Raw genomic sequence first — 24,081 nt, forward strand, 5'->3', positions numbered from 1 at the left:
CCCCCCTTTCCCTTTCTCCCCCCCTTTCCCTTTCTCCCCCCCCCTTTCCCTTTCTCCCCCCCCCCTTTCCCTTTCTCCCCCCCCTTCCCTTTCTCCCCCCCTTCCCTTTCTCCCCCCCCTTCCCTTTCTCCCCCCCCTTCCCTTTCTCCCCCCCCTTCCCTTCCCTCCCCCCCTTCCCCCCCCTTTCTCCCACCTCCCCTTTCTCCCCCTCCCTCCCTCCCTTTCTCCCCCCTCCTTCCCTCCCTTTCTCCCCCCCCCTTCCCTCCTTTCTCCCCCTCCCTCCCTTTCTCCCCCTCCCTCCTCCCTTTCTCCCCCCTCCCTTCCCCTTCTCCCCCCTCCCTCCCTTTCTCCCCCCTTCCTCTCCCTTTCTCCCCCCCTTCCCTCCCTCCCCTTCTCCCCTTCCCTCCTCCCCTCTCCCTTTCCCTCCTCCCCTCCCTCCCTTCTCCCTCCCTCCCTTTCTCCCCTCCCTCCCTCCCTTTCTCCCCCTTCCCTCCCTCCCTTTCTCCCCCTTCCCTCTCCCCTTCTCCCCCTTCCCTCCCTCCCTTCTCCCCCCTTCCCCTCCCTCCCCTTCTCCCCCCTTCCCTCCCTCCCTTCTCCCCCTTCCCTCCCCTTCCCCCCTTCCCTTCTCCCCTTCCCTCCCTCCCCTTCTCCCCCTTCCCTCCCTCTCCCTTCTCCCCTTCTCTCCCTCCCCTTCCTTCTCCCCCTTCCCTCCCTCCCCCTTCTCCCCTTCCCTCCCTCCCTTCTCCCCCCTTCCCTTTCTCACCCTCCCTTCTCCCCTCCCTTTCCCTCCCCCTCCCTTCCCTTTCTCCCCCCCTTCCTCTTCCCTTTCTCCCCCCCTTCCCCTTCTCCCTCCCCTTCCCCTTTCTCCCCCCCTTCCCTTCCTCCTCCCTTTCCCTTTCTCCCTCCCCTTTCCCTTTCTCCCCCCCTTCTCCCTTCTCCCCTCCCCTCCCTTTCTCCCCCCCCTTCCCTCTCCCTCCCCCTTTCCCCCCCCCCTCTCTCCCTTTCTCCTCCCCCCCCTTCCCTCCCTTTCTCCCCCCCCCTCCCTTCTCCCCCCCTTTCCCTTCTCCCCCCTTCCCTCCCTTTCTCTCCCCCCTTCCCTCCCTTTCTCCCCCCCTTCCTCCCTTTCTCCCCCCCTCCCTCCCTTTCTCCCCCCCTCCCTTCCCTCCCCTTTCTCTCCCCGCCCTTCCCTCCCTTTCTCCCCCCCTTCCCTCCCTTTCTCCCCCCCTCCCTCCCTTTCTCCCCCTTCTCCCTCCCTTTCTCCCCCCTTCCCTCCCCTCTTCTCCCCCCCCTCCCTCCCTTTCTCCCCCTCCCTTCCCTCCCTTTCTCCCCCCTCCTCCTCCCTTCTCCCCCCCCTTCCCTCCCTTTCTTCCCTCCCCTTCTCCCCCTTCCCTCCCTTCTCCCCCTCCCTTCCCTCCCTTTCTCCCCCCTTCCCTCCCTTCTCCCTCCCCTTCTCCCTTCTCCTCCCCCTTCCCTCCCTTCTCCCCCCCTTCCCTCCCTTTCTCCCCCCCCTTCCCTCCCTTCTCTCCCCCCCTTCCCTCCCTTTCTCCCCCCCTTCCCTCCCTTTCTCCCCCCCCTTCCCTCCCTTTCTCCCCCCCCTTCCCTCCCTTTCTCCCTCTCCCCCTTCTCCCTCCCTTTCTCCCCCTTCCCTCCCTTTCTCCCCCTTCCCTCCCTTCTCCCCCCCTTCCGCCCTTCCCCCCTTCCTCCCTTTCTCCCCCCCCTTCCCTCCCTTTCTCCCCCCCTTCTCCCCCTTTCCCTCCCTTTCTCCCCCCGTTCCCTCCCTTCTCCCCCCTTCCCTCCCTTCTCCCCCCCCTTCCTCCCTTTCTCCCCCCCTCCTCCCTTTCCCCCCCTCCTCCCTTTCTCCCCCCCCTTCCTCCCTCCCTTCCTCCCCCCCCCTCCCCTCCTCCCCCCCCTTCCCTCCCTTTCTCCCCCTCCCCTTCCCTCCCTTTCTCCCCCCTCCCTCCTTTCTCCCCCCCCTTCCCTCCTTTCTCCCCCCCTTCCCTCCCTTCTCCCCCCTTCCCTCCCTTTCTCCCCCCCTTCCCTCCCTTTCTCCCCCCCTTCCCTCCCTTTCTCCCCCCTTCCTCCTTTCTCCCCTTCCCTCCCTTTCTCCCCCCCCTTCCTCCCTTCTCCCCCCCTTCTCCTCCCTTTCTCCCCCCCTCCCCTCCCTTTCTCCCCCCCTTCCCTCCCCCCTTTCTCCCCTCCCTCCCTTCTCCCCTCCCTCCCTTTCTCCCCTTCTCCCGTTCCCTCCCTTCTCCCCCCCTTCCCTCCTTTCTCCCCCCCTTCCCTCCCTTTCTCCCCCCCCTCCCTCCCTTTCTCCCCCCCCTTCCTCCCTTTCTCCCCCCCCTTCCCTCCCTTTCTCCCCCCCCCTTCCCTCCCTTTCTCCCCCCCCTTCCCTCCCTTCTCCCCCCCTTCCCTCCCTTTCTCCCCCCCCCTCCCTCCCTTCCTCTCCCCCCCTCCCTCCCTTTCTCCCCCCCCTTCCCTCCCTTTCTCCCCCCCCCTCCCTCCCTTTCTCCCCCCCCTCCCTCCCTTTCTCCCCCCCTCCCTCCCTTTCTCCCCCCCCTCCCTCCCTTTCTCCCCCCCCCTCCCTCCCTTTCTCCCCCCCTCCCTCCCTCCCTTTCTCCCCCCCCCTCCCTCCCTCCCTTTCTCCCCCCCCCCCTCCCTCCCTTTCTCCCCCCCCCTCCCCTCCCTCCCTTTCTCCCCCCCCTCCTCCCTCCCTTTCTCCCCCCCCCTCCCTCCCTTTCTCCCCCCCCCTCCCTCCCTTTCCTCCCCCCCCCCCTCCTCCCTTTCTCCCCCCCCCTCCCCCCTCCCTTTCTCCCCCCCCTCCCTCCCTTTCTCCCTCCCCCCTTCCTCCCCCTTTCTCCCCCCCCTCCCTCCCTTCTTCTCCCCCCCCCTCCCTCCCTTTCTCCCCCCCCTCCCTCCCTTTCTCCCCCCCCCCTCCCTCCCTTTCTCCCCCCCCCTCCCTCCCTTTCTCCCCCCCCTCCCTCCCTTTCTCCCCCCCCTCCCTCTCTCCCTCCCTTTCTCCCCCCCCCCTCCCTCCCTTTCTCCCCCCCCCTCCCTCCCTTTCTCCCCCCCCCCTCCCTCCCTTTCTCCCCCCCCCTTCCCTCCCTCCCCCCCCCCCTCCCTCCCTTTCTCCCCCCCCTCCCCCCTTCTCCCCCCCCTCCCTCCCTTTCTCCCCCCCCCTCCCTCCCTTTCTCCCCCCCCCCTCCCTCCCTTTCTCCCCCCCCCTCCCTCCCTTTCTCCCCCCCCCTCCCTCCTTTCTCCCCCCCCCTCCCTCCCTTTCTCCCCCCCCCTCCCTCCCTTTCTCCCCCCCCCTCCCTCCCTTTCTCCCCCCCCCTCCCTTCCCCCCCTTCTCCCTCCCCCCCCCTCCCTCCCTTCTCCCCCCCCCTCCCTCCCTTTCTCCCCCCCTCCCTCCCTTTCTCCCCCCCTCCCTCCCTTTCTCCCCCCCCTCCCTCCCTTTCTCCCCCCCCCCTCCCTCCCTTTCTCCCCCCCCTCCCTCCCTTTCTCCCCCCCCCTCCCTCCCTTTCTCCCCTCCCTCCCTTCTCCCCCCCCCTCCCTCCCTTTCTCCCCCCCCTCCCTCCTTTCTCCCCCCCCTCCCTCCCTTTCTCCCCCCTCCCTCCCTTTCTCCCCCCCCCCCTCCTTCTCCCCTCCCCTCCCTTTCTCCCCCCCCTCCCTCCCTTTCCCTCCCCCCTCCCTCCCTTTCTCCCCCCCCTCCCTCCCTTTCTCCCCCCCTTCCCTCCCTCCCTTTCTCCCCCCTTCCCCCCTCCCTTTCTCCCCCCCTCCCTCCCTCCCTCCCTTCTCCCCCCCCTCCCTTCTCCCCCCTTCCTCCCTTCCTCCCCTCCCTTCTCCCTCCCTTTCTCCCCCCCTTCCCTCCCTCCCTTTCTCCCCCTCCCTCCCTCCCTTTCTCCCCCTCCCTCCCTCCCTTTCTCCCCCCTCCCTCCTCCCTTTCTCCCCCCTCCCTCCCTCCCTTTCTCCCCCCCCCCCTCCTCCCTTTCTCCCCCCCTCCCTCCCTTTCTCCCCCCCTTCCTCCCTTTCTCCCCCTTCCCTCCCTCCCTTTCTCCCCCCCCTCCCTCCCTTTCTCCCCCCCCTCCCTTTCTCCCCCCCCTCCCTTTCTCCCCCCCTCTCCCCTCCCTTTCTCCCCCCCCTCCCTCCCTTTCTCCCCCCCTCCCTCCCTTTCTCCCCCCCCCCTCCTTTCTCCCCCCCTCCCTCCCTTTCTCCCCCCCTCCCTCCCTTTCTCTCCCCCCCTCCCTTTCTCCCCCTCCCCTTCTCCCTCCCTTTCTCCCCCCCTCCCTCCCTTTCTCCCCCCCTCCCTCCCTTTCTCCCCCCCTCCCTCCCTTTCTCCCCCCTTCCCTCCCTTTCTCCCCCCCTTCCCTCCCTTTCTCCCCCCCTTCCCTCCCTTTCTCCCCCCCTTCCCTCCCTTTCTCCCCCCCTTCCTCCCTTTCTCCCCCCCCTTCCCTCCTTTCTCCCCCCCTTCCCTCCCTTTCTCCCCCCTTCCCTCCCTTTCTCCCCCCCTTCCCTCCCTTTCTCCCCCCCCCTTCCCTCCCTTTCTCCCTCCCTTCCCCCCCTTCCCTCCCTTTCTCCCCCCCTTCCCTCCCTTTCTCCCCCCCTTCCCTCCCTTTCTCCCCCCCTTCCCTCCTTTCTCCCCCCTTCCCTCCCTTTCTCCCCCCCTTCCCTCCCTCCCTTCCCTCCTTCCCTCCCTCCCTTCCCTCCCTTCCCTCCCTCCCTTCCCTCCCTTTCTCCCCCCTTCCCTCCCTCCCTTCCCCCCTTTCTCCCCCCTTCCCTCCCTTTCTCCCCCCTTCCCTCCCTTTCTCCCCCCTTCCCTCCCTCTCTCCCCCCTTCCCTCCCTCCCTCCCCCCTTCCTCCCTCCCTCCCCCCTTCCCTCCCTCCCTCCCCCCTTCCCTCCCTCCCTCCCCCCTTCCCTTTCTCCTCCCTCCCTTCCCTCCCTCCCTCCCTCCCCCCTTCCCTCCCTCCCTCCCTCCCCCCTTCCCTCCCTCCCTTTCTCCCCTCTTCCCTCCCTCCCTTTCTCCTCCCCTCCCTCCCTCCCTCCCTTTCTCCCCCCCTTCCCTCCCTCCCTTTCTCCCCCCCTTCCCTCCCTCCCTTTCTCCCCCCTTCCCTCCCTCCCTTTCTCCCCCCCTTCCCTCCCTCCCTTTCCTCCCTCCCTTTCTACCCCCCTTCCCTCCCTCCCTTTCTACCCCCCTTCCCTCCCTCCCTTTCTCCCCCCCTTCCCTCCCTCCCTTTCTCCCCCCCTTCCCTCCCTCCCTTTCTCCCCCCCCTCCCTCCCTTTCTCCCCCCCCCCTCCCTCCCTCCCCCCTCCCTCCCCCCCCCCTCCCTCCCCCCCTCCCTCCCCCCCTCCCTCCCTTTCTCCCCCCCCTCCCTCCCTTTCTCCCCCCCCTCCCTCCCTTTCTCCCCCCCCCTCCCTCCCTTTCTCCCCCCCCTCCCTCCCTTTCTCCCCCCCCCCCTCCCTCCCTTTCTCCTCCCCCCCCCTCCCTCCCTTTCTCCCCCCCCCTCCCTCCCTTTCTCCCCCCCCCTCCCTCCCTTTCTCCCCCCCCCCTCCCTCCCTTTCTCCCCCCCCCCTCCCTCCCTTTCTCCCCCCCCCCTCCCTCCCTTTCTCCCCCCCCCCTCCCTCCCTTTCTCCCCCCCCCCTCCCTCCCTTTCTCCCCCCCCCCTCCCTCCCTTTCTCCCCCCCCCTCCCTCCCTTTCTCCCCCCCCCCTCCCTCCCTTTCTCCCCCCCCCCCTCCCTCCCTTTCTCCCCCCCCCCCTCCCTCCCTTTCTCCCCCCCCTCCCTCCCTTCTCCCCCCCCTCCCTCCCTTTCTCCCCCCCCTCCCTCCCTTTCTCCCCCCCCTCCCTCCCTTTCTCCCCCCCCCCTCCCTCCCTTTCTCCCCCCCCCCCCTCCCTTTCTCCCCCCCCTCCCTTTCTCCCCCTCCCTTTCTCCCTTTCTCCCCCTCCCTTTCTCCCCCCCTTCCCTCCCTTTCTCCCCCCCTTCCCTCCCTTTCTCCCCCCCTTCCCTCCCTTTCTCCCTCCCTTCCCTCCCTTTCTCCCTCCCTTTCTCCCCCCCTTCCCTCCCTTCTCCCCCCCTTCCCTCCCTCCCTTTCTCCCCCCTTCCCTCCCTCCCTTTCTCCCCCCCTTCCCTCCCTCCCTTTCTCCCCCCCCTTCCCTCCCTCCCTTTCTCCCCCCCCTTCGCTCCCTCCCTTCGCTCCCTCCCTTCGCTCCCCCCCCTTCGCTCCCTCCCTTCGCTCCCTCCCTTTCTCCCCCCCTTCGCTCCCTCCCTTTCTTCCTCCCCTTGCCTCCCTCCCTTTCTCCCCCCCTTCCCTCCCTCCCTTTCTCCCCCCCTTCCCTCCCTCCGTTTCTCCCCCCCTTCCCTTCCTCCCTTTCTCCCCCCCCCTTCCCTCCCTCCCTTTCTCCCCCCCTTCCCTCCCTCCCTTTCTCCCCCCCTTCCCTCCCTCCCTTTCTCCCCCCCCTTCCCTCCCTCCCTTTCTCCCCCCCCTTCCCTCCCTCCCTTTCTCCCCCCCTTCCCTCCTCCCTTTCTCCCCCCCTTCCCTCCTCCCTTTCTCCCCCCCCTTCCCTCCTCCCTTTCTCCCCCCCCTTCCCTCCTCCCTTTCTCCCCCCCCTTCCCTCCCTCCCTTTCTCCCCCCCTTTCCCTCCCTTTCTCCCCCCCTTCCCCTCCCTTTCTCCCCCCCTTCCCCTCCCTTTCTCCCCCCCTTCCCTCCCTCCCTTTCTCCCCCCCTTCCCTCCCTCCCTTTCTCCCCCCCTTCTCTCCCTCCCTTTCTCCCCCCCTCCCTTTCTCCCCCCTCCCCTCCCTCCCTCCCCCCACATCCCCTCCCTTCCCCCCCCCCACCCTCCCTTCCCCCCCCCCCACCCTCCCTTCCCCCCCCCACCCTCCCTTCCCCCCCCCTCCCTTCCCCCCCCTCCCACCCTCCCTTCCCCCCCTCCCACCCTCCCTTCCCACCCTCCCTTCCCCCCCTCCCTGTCTCTCTTTTCGCCCCCCCCCCTCCCTGTCTCTCTCGCCCCCCCCTCCCTGTCTCTCTCGCCCCCCCCTCCCTGTCTCTCTCGCCCCCCCCCCCTCCCTGTCTCTCTCGCCCCCCCCTCCCTGTCTCTCTCGCCCCCCCCCTCCCTGTCTCTCTCGCCCCCCCCCCTCCCTGTCTCTCTCGCCCCCCCCCCTCCCTGTCTCTCTCGCCCCCCCCCTCCCTGTCTCTCTCGCCCCCCCCCCCTCCCTGTCTCTCTCGCCCCCCCCCTCCCTGTCTCTCTCGCCCCCCCCCCCTCCCTGTCTCTCTCGCCCCCCCCCTCCCTGTCTCTCTCGCCCCCCCCCTCCCTGTCTCTCTCGCCCCCCCCCTCCCTGTCTCTCTCGCCCCCCCCCTCCCTGTCTCTCTCGCCCCCCCCCTCCCTGTCTCTCTCGCCCCCCCCCTCCCTGTCTCTCTCGCCCCCCCCCTCCCTGTCTCTCTCGCCCCCCCCCTCCCTGTCTCTCTCGCCCCCCCCTCCCTGTCTCTCTCGCCCCCCCCCCTCCCTGTCTCTCTCGCCCCCCCCCTCCCTGTCTCTCTCGCCCCCCCCCTCCCTGTCTCTCTCGCCCCCCCCCCTCCCTGTCTCTCTCGCCCCCCCCTCCCTGTCTCTCTCGCCCCCCCCTCCCTGTCTCTCTCGCCCCCCCTCCCTGTCTCTCTCGCCCCCCCCTCCCTGTCTCTCTCGCCCCCCCCTCCCTGTCTCTCTCGCCCCCCCCCTCCCTGTCTCTCTCGCCCCCCCCTCCCTGTCTCTCTCGCCCCCCCCCTCCCTGTCTCTCTCGCCCCCCCCTCCCTGTCTCTCTCGCCCCCCCCCTCCCTGTCTCTCTCGCCCCCCCCTCCCTGTCTCTCTCGCCCCCCCCTCCCTGTCTCTCTCGCCCCCCCCTCCCTGTCTCTCTCGCCCCCCCCTCCCTGTCTCTCTCGCCCCCCCCTCCCTGTCTCTCTCGCCCCCCCCTCCCTGTCTCTCTCGCCCCCCCCCTCCCTGTCTCTCTCGCCCCCCCCCTCCCTATCTCTCTCGCCCCCCCCCTCCCTGTCTCTCTCGCCCCCCCCCCCTCCCTGTCTCTCTCGCCACCCCCCTCCCTGTCTCTCTCGCCACCCCCCCTCCCTGTCTGTCTCGCCACCCCCCTCCCTGTCTCTCTTTCCCCCCCCTCCCTGTCTCTCTTCCCCCCCCCCTCCCTGTCTCTCTTTCCCCCCCCCCTCCCTGTCTCTCTTTTTCCCCCCCCCCCCCTCCCTGTCTCTCTTCCCCCCCCCCCTCCCTGTCTCTCTTCCCCCCCCCCCCCTCCCTGTCTCTCTTTCCCCCCCCCCCTGTCTCTCTTTCCCCCCCCCCTCCCTGTCTCTCTTTCCCCCCCCCCCTCCCTGTCTCTCTTTTCCCCCCCCCCCCTCTCTCCCCGTCTCTCTTTTCCCCCCCCCCTCCCTCCCTGTCTCTCTCCCCCCCCCCCCCCCCCTGTCTCTCTTCCCCCCCCCCCCCCTCCATCCCCAGAACTAACTTTAAAGCAAAAAGTTTCTCACATTTTGCCTCTGTTGGGAGACAGATTTTCCTCTCTGTGGTGACCATAGTGGCTCAGGGTGTGGCTATTTTACATCTTGTTTGTTTCACAAGAACCCATTCAATTCAAAATTTGTTTTGATTGGTTCAGGATGAGTGTAATTGACACCTCTTAGCTTTGAATGTATTATTTTGTCTTTTGTATATACAAGGGCAAGGTCTTTTGACCTCCGGCTGCCATTGTTTTAAGCGCATTGCCCACTTTTCTAAAGAAGCAAAATCCATTTTTATAGTTCTTCAGATTGAGTTCATGTAGTTTCAGTCGCTGCATTTTGGTAGTGTCCCAAATTGCTGAGCAGAAGTTGGCACCATCACCTGCTATTATTGAGCAATTAATTTAATGCACTGATCAATCATTCAGTTGCTATATGATCAAAAGAGATGAGCTCTGAATTTTTTCACTTTGTTTCTGATGGTGACCACAAAAAGGCCGTGCCATACTCTTGGTTATTCTCTGTACCTTTCATAAAAGACTAAAACAGTCTAAAATGAAACATCATCCTTTTTTAATGAATTAATTTAAGATAATGCACTGGCAAATACTGACGTACTTGTAATGTAACAGTATGATTTCTTAAATCATGTGCCTCTTTTCTGCCCCCTCTCTTCCTACCCACCCAACCCCTGCCACCACCCCATTGCCTCCTCTGTCTTCCACCCTCTTCTGACTTCTATCTTGGGATCTGGCTTGTAGTTGTGTTTTTTTTGAATGCCGTTAACTTCAAAGCCAGAGGGTAGGGTGTATTTTAAGTGATGTAACAGAATTGCACTTCCAAAAGGATTTCAAGAAGGTAGCTCTTGCCTTAAGGACTTCAGACTGTTTCTTTAACAATCCAACAGTATTTAAGTTTTACTGTTGTACTGCAGCTAATTGTCATGCCAGTTTGATTTGGATAAAAGTATTTTTAATGAAATGGGGCGATGACATGTAAAGTTGTGATCACATACCAAAGAAGCATTGCTAAATTTACTGAATGTTGTGGCTTACAACATCTGACACCTTTTTGTTTTTCTTATTTTTGAAATAAATTTCTGGAAGAAGATGGGTACCCAAATCCAAGAAAATGCAACCTGTCACCCAGGCTCCATCAAGAAGCTGGGCAGTGTTACTGCTGAATTGGTGAAGTTTAATGAAAGTTATCACCAAATGTGCCAGATGATGACTTCAGTGCTGAGAGGTAAAATATTTAAAGTTACGACTTTTAGCCGTTCTAACCATAGAGATGTCTATCCAAAATAGTGAGGTACAAATTTGTTTAACATTTGAAAATGGTACTCATCCCTATCTCCAAAGTTTGCCTAATTGCATTTTAATCTTTTTCATTTTCCTTCTTGCAAATACATTTCTTAATTTGTATCTTTTTGAATTTGAAACTGGACTCCTATTTGTTAGACTTCAAGCTCCAACCTATGCAGTCCAGAAATCTTTATGAATTGATGCTGGAGCAGAAAACATGCTTGGTTTTGTTTTTTTTATTTGTGATGTACAAAGCATTTTGCTAGTGAAATCTTACCATTGAAACACAGGCCTGTTGTTTAATTTTTCTTTGTAGACAGCATCAGAATATAACAACTTCCTTTGCAATTTCTTGCTGTTGACTTTTACTATTAAACAGCTTTTAAAAATAAAAACATCTAATTTGTTATTTCTTTGTTCTTGTCTATTTCTTAAGATTTCTCCACTGATGATTGTCTCCATCACCATGATGTCTCCTTCAGGCAAAAGGAGGAGATAATTATTCAGTGACTGGAGGCATGTTTCCTACAATGCTAGTTTTCCTCTTCCAGATGCTCATTTATGCCCATTTGGTTGGGGTGATAATTGAAAATATTGCTTTATTTTGTGATTCGGGAATTGGTTTTGGTTACTTTGCAATGCGATGGAAAATCTTTTACGATTTACCTTCTGGAATTTCACTTGTCGGCTCTGTAGGGGGACAGACACAGGATTGAATGCTCCTTAAAATGTTCCAACTGCAGAAGTGCAAGGTTTCATTTAAAATAAAATGTTCTCAGCTACCAACCTTACTGCAGTCAGGTAAAGCTCTAGGTCCGTAGCAGACTAAGATTCAATTACAGAAAGGTGTGAAAATACGCTTTGTTTCGTAAATATATGTGATTAAGGGAAGGTTATTTAATGTTTAAGCTGTCAAGTATTCTCTTCAGCTGTATTATTATGCTTTGGGCTTCACTTTGATCATGACCAAAAGCAGACCGAGTCCCTGGAACCAAAACCTTCATCTTCAGTATGTGTTATGCAGTGCTGTGCAGGGAATACCCTGTTTAAGATTACCACTTGCCCCTAATTACACTCTTGACCACTCGAGAATCATGTGGCATATCCACCACGTTTTCCTGATTCATTTGAATAATACCGTGCTTTAAGATAGAATGCATATGGGCTAAAACTAATGGTTAGATTGACCTACAGATTGAGTAATACCTTACAGTGAGGCACATCCAGGATACTGGGAATACAATTCATAAAAAGCAATAAAGATAGAATTTGTCCACAAGGGATTAAATGCCCTTTTGATCACCTATTCCTTACCCACTTTAAGTGGACCAGCATTTTAGAAACATAGAAAATTTATGGCACCGAAGTAAGCCATTCGGCATTTTGGATTGAAGTCTGGGTGTATAGCCCTCCCTGATCTGATGTTGAGATGATGTGACTTTTCAGTACATTCACAGAATTTGGATCCCTGGCTCGAACTAAAACCTGTGCGAATATTTCCCCATGCTTAACTAGTCCATTTGTCTCTGAAGTCAGGGCAGTTTAATCAACCATAATTAAAGGTACAATGGTATGAAAATGTTGCTCGGTCTCATTCCTGGTGAATGCCTTATCTGTGTATAAATTAATTTGTACTTAAACCAAACCCTCTGTATTGTTACTATTTTCCAGTTTAATCAATCTGCCCTGGCCCCCATAGATATTTTGTCTCCTACACTTCATTTTAGATTTGGTTTGGGAAGATCACTTCATTTTAAAGCACTATGAATTAAAGACCCAAATTCTCCTGTTATGTCACAATGTGATATTGCATTTTTATAGCTTGAGCTTTGAACTTTGTTACTGGAGAAGGAAAAGCTTTTAATCCATTTTTTTTCTGGTAAACCTTTGCAGGTGAAAATGCCGTCGATGAGCAACTGAAGAAATGCATAGAAAAGGTTTGTTCCTCAGCGATGAACGTGGCTTGTAAATTTGGTCCTCTTTGTACTTTCTCACATGAAGTGAATGCATCCTCAGTCAAAGAAAGGAAACTGGACAAGAAAAGACCTCAGTTGTTCAGTGAAATAGACTTGGCTGCCAACTCACTGCTCGATTTCATTGAATATCTCCAGAATGAAAAGAGGTACTCTAGCTCTGCTGATCACAGTGAAAAGATCAAGGCTTCCACAGATGTTGACTCTGCTACTTGGTGTGGTAGAGGAGTAAAGAAAATTGTATACACACTCCAAGGAACAGCTTCAACTTCAGAAGAATCTTCACCAGGAGCTGTACGATGGGTTTGATAAGGTCACCTTCATTAAATAATTACACTTTGAGCAAACCTTTAAATTTATAAGCTATAAAATTGTTAAAAGTAAGTTTCATTGCACTTAAGTTTTGTAAGTTTACAAACTACAGAATCTGATTGCTCTATATTTTTCACGTTAGAATGCCAAATAGATATTTAATATTCTTTATCATTGACTTCCAATTAGATTTTTATGAACTCTCAAGGTACTGCAAATGCATCCTTTTTCTGTTGTAAGATGTACTTTCTCTCTCCTCTCCCTGGGGCTGCTGCAAAAGTCAAAGTAAAGCCTTGGTAGATAAAATATTCCAAATGCTTTGCGAATGTTCTTTAGCTGGCTTGAACTACCTTGGAGTGACCTGAGGTAATATCCTACCTTGTATGGAACTCCCAAGCTTCTCCTTGGTGCTTCCTCTCGATTGTGTAGCCAGAATCGGAAACTTGCTGTATGATTTGGAGGCAGGGACCTGCATCAGCTGAGTCTGAATCAGTGCTTTGATGGTATTGGCTTTTAGAGGGAAAAGCTTGTGTTTTTGTGATCTAGAGTTGACAACGGTTTGGAAAAGTTCTGTACACCATAGAACTTCAAATTCAGTAGTTTTGTTGATTTTTACTGCATAGCGATGAAAGATTAAATTCCTGCTTTTGCTGATAATTATTTCAGTTGCAATTTTTAGTTTAAAATTAACCTCAAAGCTCTTACCCACTTCCTCCAAACTAAAATGAGAAACATTGAAACACTGAATCTAGATTGGAGCACCAGATCTCAGCATCAATGGTACAAAAAAATCTGATCTTGGCTGAGTCACAGTCATGTCTTCCAGCTGCTTCAGAACGTGAGTTAGGTAACATTGTTACCTGAGATTTCCACAGAGGTGGCATTAGTGTTTATGTCAGAAAACACAAAAGTAGTAAGTCTGCCTTAGTGCCTAAGAATTATTATGGAAAAAGCTGTTGTCATTAATATGTGGTTATCTTCCTTGCAACCATATTGTACCATCCTGCTCTATTCCTTGAATCAGAAACATCATTGACGCAATGGGTTTGCACACTGACTTCAGCTCAGTCGAATGGAGTAAAAGGTGTATTTTATTTCTGCTGTTGTAAAGGTATTACATGAAATGGGTTTGGCACATCTCGAACTCACGTTGCCAAATTGACTGTAATTTGCAATCTCTGAGAAAGGCACCTGAGGATGGTTAATATAGCAAATGAGAAAATTTGAATAGCCATGTGGTAGGTTGGTGCTGTTCTGTTAGGTGCCAAGCTGCACTTTTCAAAGAAAAATAAAGGGAACTTTACTCTGCAGCTGGTGACTCAGGAGTCCTTAAGACTGGAACTGAGTGATGAAATATGTCCAAGTAACACTTCCCAGTGTTAATATTCTTCCTCTTGGTGAGCAGGAAATTTATCCCGCTTAAACGGTTACGTTCAATGTAATTTTTGAAGTACAAAAGAAGTAGTATGGTAATGGCAAGATTGGAGACTATGAATTTAAACTGGGTGCACAGTTATTGTATTTTGTGGGCTTTGCTGAATAAAGAGTTTCACACGGTTAGACTGGCAAATGCCATGCTAGCATTATATGAACTTGTTCAGTCTAGAAATAATAGCAAAAGGGATGAGTTACACATGCATCAGATTTATTACAGCAATAAAGACAATGCTATTTATTTGCACCTGTTGGCTTTACTGATCTGTATTCAAAAAGTGCCTTGTTCCTTTGTGATCATGTTATTCTAAGTGCAGGGAAGACCATTGATATTTTTAAATAAACTTTTGTTTTGGCCCTAATGCTAAGACTCCTTTTTATCAATTTAACAAACTATGCCTGAGGAGAAATGCTTGATATATATAATTCTCAGTTATTCAGGACAGTATAGTAGGTTAACAATTTACTTGTATCATATGAGTAACCAATCCTGGCACTTATGGGGAGCTGGTGTCTGGGGACCATGCTTTTGCTCCTTCTGTTACAACCTCAATTGAGACCATTAACTTAGAAACAAGTAGGCCATTCAGTCCATCAAGCCTGCTCCACCATTAAATTAGATTATGGCTGATCATCTACCTCAATGCCACTTTCCTGCACTATCCCCATATCCCTTGATGTCATCAGTATCCAGAAATCTATTGATTTCGGTCTTGAACATGCTCAAAAATTGAGCTTCCAAAGCCCTCTGGGGTAGAGAATTGCAAAGATTCACCACCCTTTGAGTGAAGAAATTCCTCCTCATTTCAGTCTTAAATGGCCTACCCCTTATTCTGAGACTATGGGCTGAATTTTACTTTAGGCGGACGGGAACTTGCCACTAACGTGAAAGTCAGTGGCGAACCCGCTTCCGCCTAGCCCAGGGATCCGTCCCGTATTTTACAGATCCCCGGGCTTTAATTGTCCTGAGGCGGGACTTCCACCCACTTGAGGGACGAGGTCTCGCCTCTGTGAGCTGCCGGCCAATCAGCGGACCGGCAGCGCCACCAGGAGCGGTGGCCACTGCTGGGACTGCAGCCCAGCTGATGCAATGGACCCTGGAGGGAAGGTAAGTTAAGGTTGCCTCACCAGGAGGATTGGTCCTTCCCTGGTGAGGCTGGAGTGGTCGTTTGGTGGGGGGGGGGGGGGGCGTCTTGGGTCCCCAGGGGTGGGTTGGGCGGAAAGGGCGGCCCTCAACCGGGCACCCTGTGCCTGATTGCCATGGCACCTCCTGGGGCGCGGAAAGGCCAGCAGCTATTGCTGGGTGGCCTTTCATGTCCCCAGCACGCCTGCTTGCCACGGGTAAAATACCCGTGGAGGCAGGCGAGGGCCCTTAAGTGGCCATTTACGGGCCTTGATTGGCCTTGGGCGGGCCGTTTCCCACACCCCGCCTGACGCCGTAAACTTGGCTGGAGACGGAAGCGGGGCGGGTAGGCCTCCCAGAGCCTCCCGCTCAATTTTACACTGCCCCATGCCACCATCTGACCTGCTGTGGCAGCATAAAATTCAGCCCCATGTCTCTGGTTCTAGACTCGCCAATCAGGGGAAACATCCTATCTACATCCACCCCGTCAGGCCCTGTAAGAATTTTGTAAGTTTCAATGAGATATGAACTCCCCAGACCAATTAAAGAATTGCATGACAAGATTTTACATTTGAAGATTTGTTATAAATAAACTAAAAATCTACATTAACTACAGTACTTAGTAGGTAACTAATACAGAGAACGGTATTTCCCATTATCTTATTAGAACACTTGAAAACGCACACCACACTTGTATATTAGTGTTTTCATTGAAAAGGTATTTTTGCAGTTAAATGTCCCAAACTCCTCCTGGTTGCAATGGGTTGGCTCTCCCAATGTTCTTAACAAAATCAATGTCCTCTTTGTTCACTTCCTCTGAACACACCCGACTGGTCTTCTATTAATAAAGCAATCTCTGGTGACCCTGTTGGTCTTTTCTCCTCTGCAAACCACAAGCCTTCAAACTAGGTTCAAATCTTAGCAGCCTTTTGCTGTATCAGTGCTCTGTGAGCAGTTGTTTGCTCTTTTTTCTGAAGCTGCTGCTGGTCTTGGTGTCTTCCTTTCTTCGTTACAGCCTACAGACTTAGGAACGCCTGTCAAATTTATCCAGAATCAAAAGTCAATAGTTTACCTTTTACAATATTTAGAGTCTATATGTCTGGCCATAGCAGAACCACCTGGGCCTTCCTTTGTTTCCAGGTGTTAACAATTGCAATTTGAGTTTGCATTTGTAAAGTTCCTGGCTTCCTGTTTACAATCTGAGTGTCTGGGAGAGCGAAACCCATTGTCCTTCAGGTGTTATAACCTTGCACTCTGTTTTCAAAGGGGTCTTTGATCTGGATTCCTTGTTTCTATGGTAACCAAGACCCCTGGCTTGTCTCTGGGTAGACTTGGTGTGAGGTCATATGCCTCCTCCAAATCCTTTTTACACTGCGTTAAACATCGCAGCTTTTAAAACATAATCATACTACAAGTCCAGCGTTCATAAAACTTCCCTTATTCCAGCCATGAAGGAGAGGATGAAAAAACAGTCCGAAAGATGCCAAGTAAATCATTGCACAGCCAGGGGTTAGTAGCAGAATGACACTTATGGTAGCCTGGGAGTAAATTGCTTTTTTAAGTGAGGACAATCTGTCGTTCTGGGATACTGGAACAAAATGGTCAAGGAGCACATATTTAAATAAACCTCAAAGTCTCCCTTTTTTTAAATAAAGAGAAATAAAGAGTTACCATGGATGGGAGTCAATATTTGCATAAACATTGTTGACTAATTCAAACACGCATGTATACTGTCATTATTTTGCACTAACCAACTGTTCATGAGGACAATTCTTGATGAACTTTTAGTATTTGCATCACAATGACACAAAATGATCATTGACATGGGCCTGGCTGTTGGCAATATTTTTGACGAGAAAAGCCCTGAATAATCCACAATCTGAAGTTGTTGTACAAAGTGCCAGCTGTGGCTCAGTGGTAGCCCTCTCACTTCTGAGTCAGAAGGTTATGGGTTCAAGTTCCACACCAGAGACTTGAAAGTAAAAATCTCAGCTGACACTCCAGTTCTGTCAGAGGTACCATTTTTTGGATGAGGTGTGAATCTGAGGTCACATCTGTACACTCAGGTGAACGTAAAAGATTCCAAGGCGTTATTTCAAGGAGGAGCAGGTGAGTTGTCCCCAGTGTCCTAGCCAATATTTATCCCTCAACCAACACCACTAAAAACAGATTATCCGGTCATTATTACATTGCTGTTTGTGAAAACTTAGTGTACAAATTGACTGCCACATTTCCTACATTATAACAGTGAGCACACTTTGAAAGTACTTCATTGGCTGCAAAGAGCTTGGAGACATTCAGTGGTTGTGAAAGGCACTATATAAATGCATCTTTTTTCTTAGAACTTTGAACTTTGCCCCATCTAACCTTCTCTCCTGTTTCTTTCCCCTGCTTGTCATCCAGTTGCTACCTTTAATTTCTCTCCAGGTATTTTGCTTTCCCCAAACCTACCTCAACCTTTCATTATTCTTCTGCCCAAGCTCTCCTGCTGACATTGCAGACTTGAATAAGCTCATAGCTTCTACTCTCTGCTCTTGGAATTTAACAAAGGGCCTATCTAGGTACTTACTGCTGCCTCCTTGCAAGCAGAAACTCCAGCTGCCTCATCCTCTGTAGTCAACTTTCCATTTCAGTGCACCTGTTGGGGGTTAATATCACCAGCTTCCCTCCCGTCCCACTTAAACTTCCTATCTCTGACCTATTGGACTCTGCCAGTGGTCCAACAATCACCACCCCTCTCTGCATGTCCCTCCAGAATAACTGCTGACTTGTGTTCCGGGCCCTTGCCATCCATGATCTTACAATGGATGATTATATTGGCATCTTGGCTCATGGGTGTTGATACCTTACCGTTTAGTGAAGACTCCTTACCTGGCTATACTTTCCAGGATCTATCCTTCTAAAATACTGTGGTCCTTATCACCAAAACTCACCTTGGTCTCTCCCACTATTTGTTTAGCACCTTCTCCTTTGAGCACTCCACCTTGTCCCACTCCTCTCACCTTGCTTTTAAGATCCTTGTTCTCTATCACCTACCCAATCCCCACCTGAATTTATTGCAGAGATATTCTTACTCCATTCCTCCCTCAGTCTCTGCACTGAATGACTCACAATTCTCTGATTTCAGGCAGCAGCTTAGCTCCTCTTGCCATCTCACCTCTGAATTAATTGCTCTCCTGTCCCCCTAAAACTTGTTCCTCCATTTAAGCTCTCCTACCCATATTTACAGTCATTCCCTCTATTTAGCCATCTCACTTGGCCTCTCCCATGGTGTTACATGTGGGCAAGGTCATCTATCACTTCCTTGTTTCCCTCAGCACTTACATCCCCCTACTCCCTTTCAACCCTATTTCATGCTCAGCCCCCTTCTGAAATAAAATCTAAGTTACTTTAAACTGCACTTTCAAACTCCAACTGTCTAAACTTTAGCCCTCCATTCACTGCAATATTTCTGCAGTTTTGATCTGCTCAATTAGTCCCTCACCTCTGCCTTTTGTTACGACCAAGGCAGAAGTAATGCACTGTTAATTCAGTTCCACCACTCCACAGTTCACAGCATGAGTTACGTTTCCCACCTACCCGAGATTAGCCAAATTAAACACCATATTTATCCCCAGAATAAAGAAAACCAGGTTTCTTTAAACAACAATAATTTAAGTATTAAATAATTTGAAACAATAATAAAATCTGTTCATGCATATAGATTTATCTTATGACAACTTATTCTTCCTAACCCTCATGCGCGCACACATTCAAAAACCAATGGTTAACTGTTATAAAAGATTGGTTTAGAACTGTTTCTTAGGAATAATAAAATAACTGGGTTGTAACTTCTGGTAGAATATTTCCTGATCGGTGAGGTGTCCCAGAGTCAAATAATCAGATGTCACTCAAACTTTCCAGGTGAAATTAATGAACAGACAGTGGTGGGTAGGCGTTCAAGGCAGTACGTCAGCAGCAGATGTCACACGTTACGACCATGTGAGAAAGGTGTCTCAGGGTCTTTTGCTGTCTTCACCTGGTCTTATTGTAACAGTGTTTTGAGCTCCCCCCTTTGTGAGTCCTTGTTCACAGCTTTCCAATTATCAGGCAAAGAAATGAGAGAAGATCTCTTCTGTCTGCTCCCATCTCTTTCTCACAAGCCTCTGAATCCACTGAAGACACATGAACCCCAAGAGAGAAAAGTCTCCTACAGTGAACAAGGTTTAAGAAGAATACTGGGCCCCAACAAAAAGCAAGATCTACCTACAATCAAGGACTCTACAGTGATCTCGAAGAACCGTAACAAAAACTATTCAGATATTGCCTCAAACTTTCCTCTTTTCTGTCTATTTTCATGTGTGTATCACGTATGCATGCTAGCCTGGGGGCGTCATGTATCCGTAGGCGTCAACCGAATTAGATTTTAAGTTGTAGTTTAATAAATTTCAACTTCCCTTCTTTAAACCTAAGAAAGCCTGTTTGTGTTGGTTTCTTTGCCTTATAATTGGAAAGCGGTGAACAAGGATTCACCAAGGGAGAGCTGAAAACACGGTGTGTTTAAAATTAAAGCCTGTTACGGTGGGGGCTTTCACTACTGCCCCAAATTTCTGTTATGACCAGGTGAGAAAGGTATCTAGAGGTCCCTTAGCCTTCATCTGGTCTTACCATTAGTGTGCCTTCCGTAGGGCACAGGCATGAGGGAAAGGGATGGGAGCAGACAGGAGAGATCTTGTCTCTAGGAGCAAACAGTCTTAGTTCAAACTCTCTGGGGCTAGTTCAAAAGGCCCCTGGAACAGTAAATTAGTCATGTGACGAGCTGATCCAACCAGTCCTGGCCCCTGTGGATTGCATCACCCCAGCAGGTCCTGGAATGCGCTTCCCCACTGTCCGATGATCAACATCCATTGTGGGTTGAATGTATCAGGGAATGGTCCTATGTCTACACAAGCACCATCTGTTAATATGCAAATGTGTTTTCCAGCCACAGCTGCTCTGTTTAACAAGTCATTTCCTCGCTCCAGCAACAGTTTAAAATCAATATTCATAACAAAATTAATGTGCCTCATTCTTGGCAGGTGGGGTCCTAGCATAACAAAAAAACAAAGCACTTGTAACACTTTGATGACTTTGTCCTCAGTAAAACTCTTACTCTCTTCTAATCTGGCTTGGCCCCCATCTTTACTCCCTGAAGTCCAAGGGGCACAGATTTGAACATATCTGGCACGCAACTGATTCAGTCATTTATGGCCAGATCTGGTCGGGGCACAGATTTGAACATATCTGGCACGCAACTGATTCAGTCATTTATGGCCAGATCTGGTCAGGCCACATCAAGCACTATTGGGCCTTGCTCTCCTTTGCCAAAACCACACGCTACTTAAGGATTGTTATCGAATGCAGAAACAACCCCTGGCTTTTTGCCACTACCAAATGCCTCCTTAAACCCCTCTCCCTTGACTCCTTACTTTCAACAAGTGCTCATAGCTCATGGACTTTTATCATTAAGATTGAGACCTGTTCAACAGCTTTTACTGCATCCTCCCTACTTCCCTTGTCCTGCACACCAGCCCCTCCTCCAGGTTTCCCCCTGCCCAAGCCCTGAACTCACTTCTTTCCTATCTCTCCTCATGCCCTCCGACCCATCCCCTTTCAACTCTAAACCCACTGAACTGACCACCCAACATCCCTTTTTGGCCTCCATACTTGCTGACATTGTATATGGTTCCCTCTTCAGGGACCCTAGTCCTCCTTTCAAAACTCAACGCTCGGTCCTCGGAAAACACACCCTTGACGCTTTTGTCCTAGCAAACTCCCACACTATCTCCAACTTAGCTTTATTTTCAAGTCCTTGAATATCTTGTCACTTCCCAAATCCATACCCATACTTCCCATAACTTCCACATTTGAATCTCTTCAATCAGGTTTCTGCCTCTAGCATAGCACCAAAACAGCACTAATCAAAGTCACAAATGACATCCTCTATGACTGTGATAGTGGTGCAGTATCCTTCCTCAACCTCTTTGCCACCTTTAACTCAATTTCCCCTGTTGTCCAGCTCTATGGGAGGGCCCTCACTTCATTCCATTTTTACCTATCCAATCATAGCCAGAGCATTTCCAGAAGCAGCTTCTCTCCTCTTTCTCTCTTACCCAATAACCACTCCCCCTCCCCCACCAAAGACCATTGGAGTCTCTGGTCTGGAGTCTCCCAAGGATATATCCCTTTCCCTTCCTATTCTACATCTACAGGCTGTCCCTCAGCAACATTATCCAAAAGCATAATGTCAGGTTCCAAGTCTACACTGATAATGCCTAACTTTACCTCTCCACAAGCTCTTTCAACTCATCCGCTGCCTGTTGTTAGACTGCTTGTCTGACAGCCTGTCCTGGATGAACAGGAATTTCTTCCAATTAAAAAAGGAAAAAAGAACTTGCATTTATAGAACACTTCTCACTATCTCAGGACGTCTCAAAGTGCTTTATAGCTAATGAAGTACTTTTGAAGTATGTAGTCACTGTTGTGCTTCAGGAAACGCAGCAGCCAATTTGCATACAGCAAGCTCCTGTAAACAGCAAAGTGGCAATATAATAAGGACCAGATAATTGATGTTTTGTGAAGTTGATTGAGGGATAAATATTGCCCAGGACATCAAAAAGACTTGCATTTATATGGTGCCTTTCATGACCACCAGGCGTCTCAAAGCGCATTACAGCCAATAAAGTACTTTTTGAAGTGTAGTCACTGTTGTATGCACACTGCAAACTCCCACAAACAGCAATGTGATAATGACCAGATAATCTGTTTTTGTAATGTTGATTTCGGATAAATATTGGCCAGGACACTGGGGATAACTCCCCTGCTCTTCTTTGAAATAGTGCCATTTTACAAGCATCTTAGAGAGCAGACAAGGTCTCAATTTAACATCTCATTCAAAAGATGGCACCCTCTGACAGTACCGCATTCCCTCAGTACTGTCAACTAGACTTTTATGCTTAAGTCTCTAGAATGGGACTTAAACCTACAAACTTCTGACTCAGGCAAGAGGGCTACCAACTGAGCCATGGCTGACGCTCCTAATTAAAAATCACGAAGACCAAAGCTATTGTCTTTGCTCTCACCACAAACTCCCTTCACTATCCACCGATTCCATAACCTCAGACTCACAACTGCCTCAGGCTGAACGGCACCTCATCTTTTGACTGGGCACTTTACAGCCTTCTGGGTTCAATATTGAGGTCAATACTTTCAGACCATAATCTCTGCCTCCATTTTGTTTCCTTTGCTTTGCATGTTTCGGCACACCTGCCCTAGGTACATCTTTTGTTTCTTTTCTTGTGCCATTACCACTCCTATTGGCCCTGCACAACATTCTCCTGTCTTCCACCCTATCACAGAACTTTCCTTTTGTTTTTGTCCTGCCCTTCCCCATATCACCTATGAAAAACCTATTACATTTCTAACTTCTCCCAGTTCTGATGAAAGATCACAGACCTGAAATGTTAACTCTGCTGCTCTCTCCACAGATATTGCCAAACCTGTTGAGTATTTCCAGCATTTTCTGTCTATATTTCAGAATATTTCCAGCATCCATAGTATTTTGTTTTGTAAGCCTGTTTGGACCCTTGCTTTCCTATTTGACCCCAATCTGAATTTCTGAACCCCATATCCATTCTATCACAATGATTGCTTACTTCCACCTCTAATATTGCCCATCTTGGCCCTTGCTTCAGTCCATCTGCTGCTGTAACTCTCATCCATTCTTTTGTTACCTCTAGTCTTAACTATTCCAATGCTCTTCTGGCCAGCCTCCCATACTCTGCCCTCTAAACTTGAGCTCATCCAAAACTCTGCTGTTCACATAATTTGCACCATGAGCTATTCACCCACCTCTCCTGTGCTTGATGACCTACATTGGCTCCCAATCACAAATGCCTCAAATTTTAAATTCTCATCCTTCTGTTCAAATCCTTTTGTGGCCTCATCCCTCCTCCAGCCCTACAACCTTCGAAAACTCTTATGTTGTCCGATTCTGGTGTATTGTGTTTCCCAAACCCCTTTGCCCCTCCATTGGTGGCTGTGCTGTCAGTTGTCTATGCTCTGGAAATCCATCCTTAAATCTGTCCACTCTTCTCCTTTAATACCGTACTTAAAAACTACCTATTTGACCAAGTTTTAGTCTCCTTTCTAAATATCTCCACCTTCAGCTCATTTTAATTTTTGGACTTTGAGCCACTGTGAAGCACCTTGGAATGTTTTTCTTTGTTAAAAGTACTGTATAAATGCAAGTTTTTGTAAGTATCATGCTTTCGGAACACTTTATAAAGTAGGTTTTAGGTTCAAATCCAAATTTGGATTGGAACAGATAATCTGGGCTGCTACAACAGTGCAAAATAAAGTAGTGCATTGTCAGAGGTACTGTCTTTTGGATGACATGTTAAACTTAGGCTGTCGATCTGTTTGGCTGACTGTAGAAGATTATATAGCATTATTCAAAGAGCAACAGTCAGTTCACCTAATGTCCCACAACCAATAGCAGCAAATTAACTGGTTATTTTTTTTATTGGCCTTTTGTGAGAGCTTGCTAAATGGAAATTTGTAGTCATTTTTGCCTACTTAACAATAATAGCATTAAAAAGTAAATCATTGGTTCTGGAGTGCACTTGGGACATTCCAAGGATGTGGTGGCTGAAATATAAATGCAAGTTTTTTTTGTAGTTCATAATACTACCTCCTAGTCGTTTATTGTATCAGAAAGTATAGGCATGATGACTTGAATACATCACTTGGCATTGATTACCTGCGTTATACATTTTGAAAGCACTACAACAATTTTTAAAAAATTTGTACTGTAGCATCTATGACCACCTATAACTTACCCTCAAAACCGTTGAATTTGTATGCAGGATCCAGTACTGCAAGTGGCAAGTATCTGGGAAAATGAGATATTAGGAAGACAAAAACAATGGTCCAACCGTCACATTGTCATTAGACCTGCTGACAAGGGCAGCACAGTTGCTATTTGGTGCAGACTGAATGGCAACTCTCTGATGCCACCTCCTACTTCCCGCTGGACCATGACCCCAACACTGAACATCAAGTCATTAATTCCAAGACTGTCACTGATCTCAACTCCATTGGAGATCTTCCCTGCAAAGCCTCCAAGCTCATAGTCTCAAACTCACACAGCCCATTTCTACTTCCTGCCCAAGGCCCACAATCAGCACTACCCCCCGATAGACTCATTATCTCAGCCTGTTCTTACCCATGGAACTTATTTCTTGCTATCTTGCCTTTCTTTTCTCCCCTTGCCCACAACTCTCCAAATGCCCTCTGCCACATTATTAGTTTACAGATTCCTGTCTGTAACTGTCTCCTTTTCACTGAGAACACCCAGTCTCGCTATATACCTCTATCCCCCAAAGAGATGGATTGCGGGCCTTCCACTACTTCCTTGAATGGATGCCCAACCAGTCCCCATCCACCATCACCCTCCT

General features: G+C 51.5%; 2 protein-coding genes across 3 annotated transcripts in view; both read left to right on the forward strand.

Annotated features, from left to right (window-relative positions):
• kif14 (kinesin family member 14) overlaps positions 1–13,835 on the forward strand; it is a 141,617-nt gene extending 127,782 nt beyond the window's left edge. For both annotated transcript variants that reach the window (XM_068037605.1, XM_068037606.1), the window contains exons 29-30: positions 9,569–9,704; positions 11,657–13,835. In XM_068037605.1, coding sequence (XP_067893706.1) covers positions 9,569–9,704; positions 11,657–12,045 — 525 coding nt within the window. In that variant the 3' untranslated portion in view covers positions 12,046–13,835. The remainder of the gene's footprint in view (positions 1–9,568; positions 9,705–11,656) is intronic.
• On the forward strand, positions 3,145–3,862 carry LOC137372564 (uncharacterized; the record flags this gene model as incomplete). The annotated part of the gene is given in 3 exon segments (XM_068036490.1): positions 3,145–3,474; positions 3,477–3,806; positions 3,809–3,862. Coding segments are annotated over 3 exon segments (714 nt in total), but the record flags the coding sequence as incomplete, so codon positions are not given.
• Positions 13,836–24,081: the final 10,246 nt, after the last annotated feature.

This window comes from Heterodontus francisci, chromosome 8 (assembly GCF_036365525.1).
Source record: "Heterodontus francisci isolate sHetFra1 chromosome 8, sHetFra1.hap1, whole genome shotgun sequence".
Taxonomy (NCBI): domain Eukaryota; kingdom Metazoa; phylum Chordata; class Chondrichthyes; order Heterodontiformes; family Heterodontidae; genus Heterodontus; species Heterodontus francisci.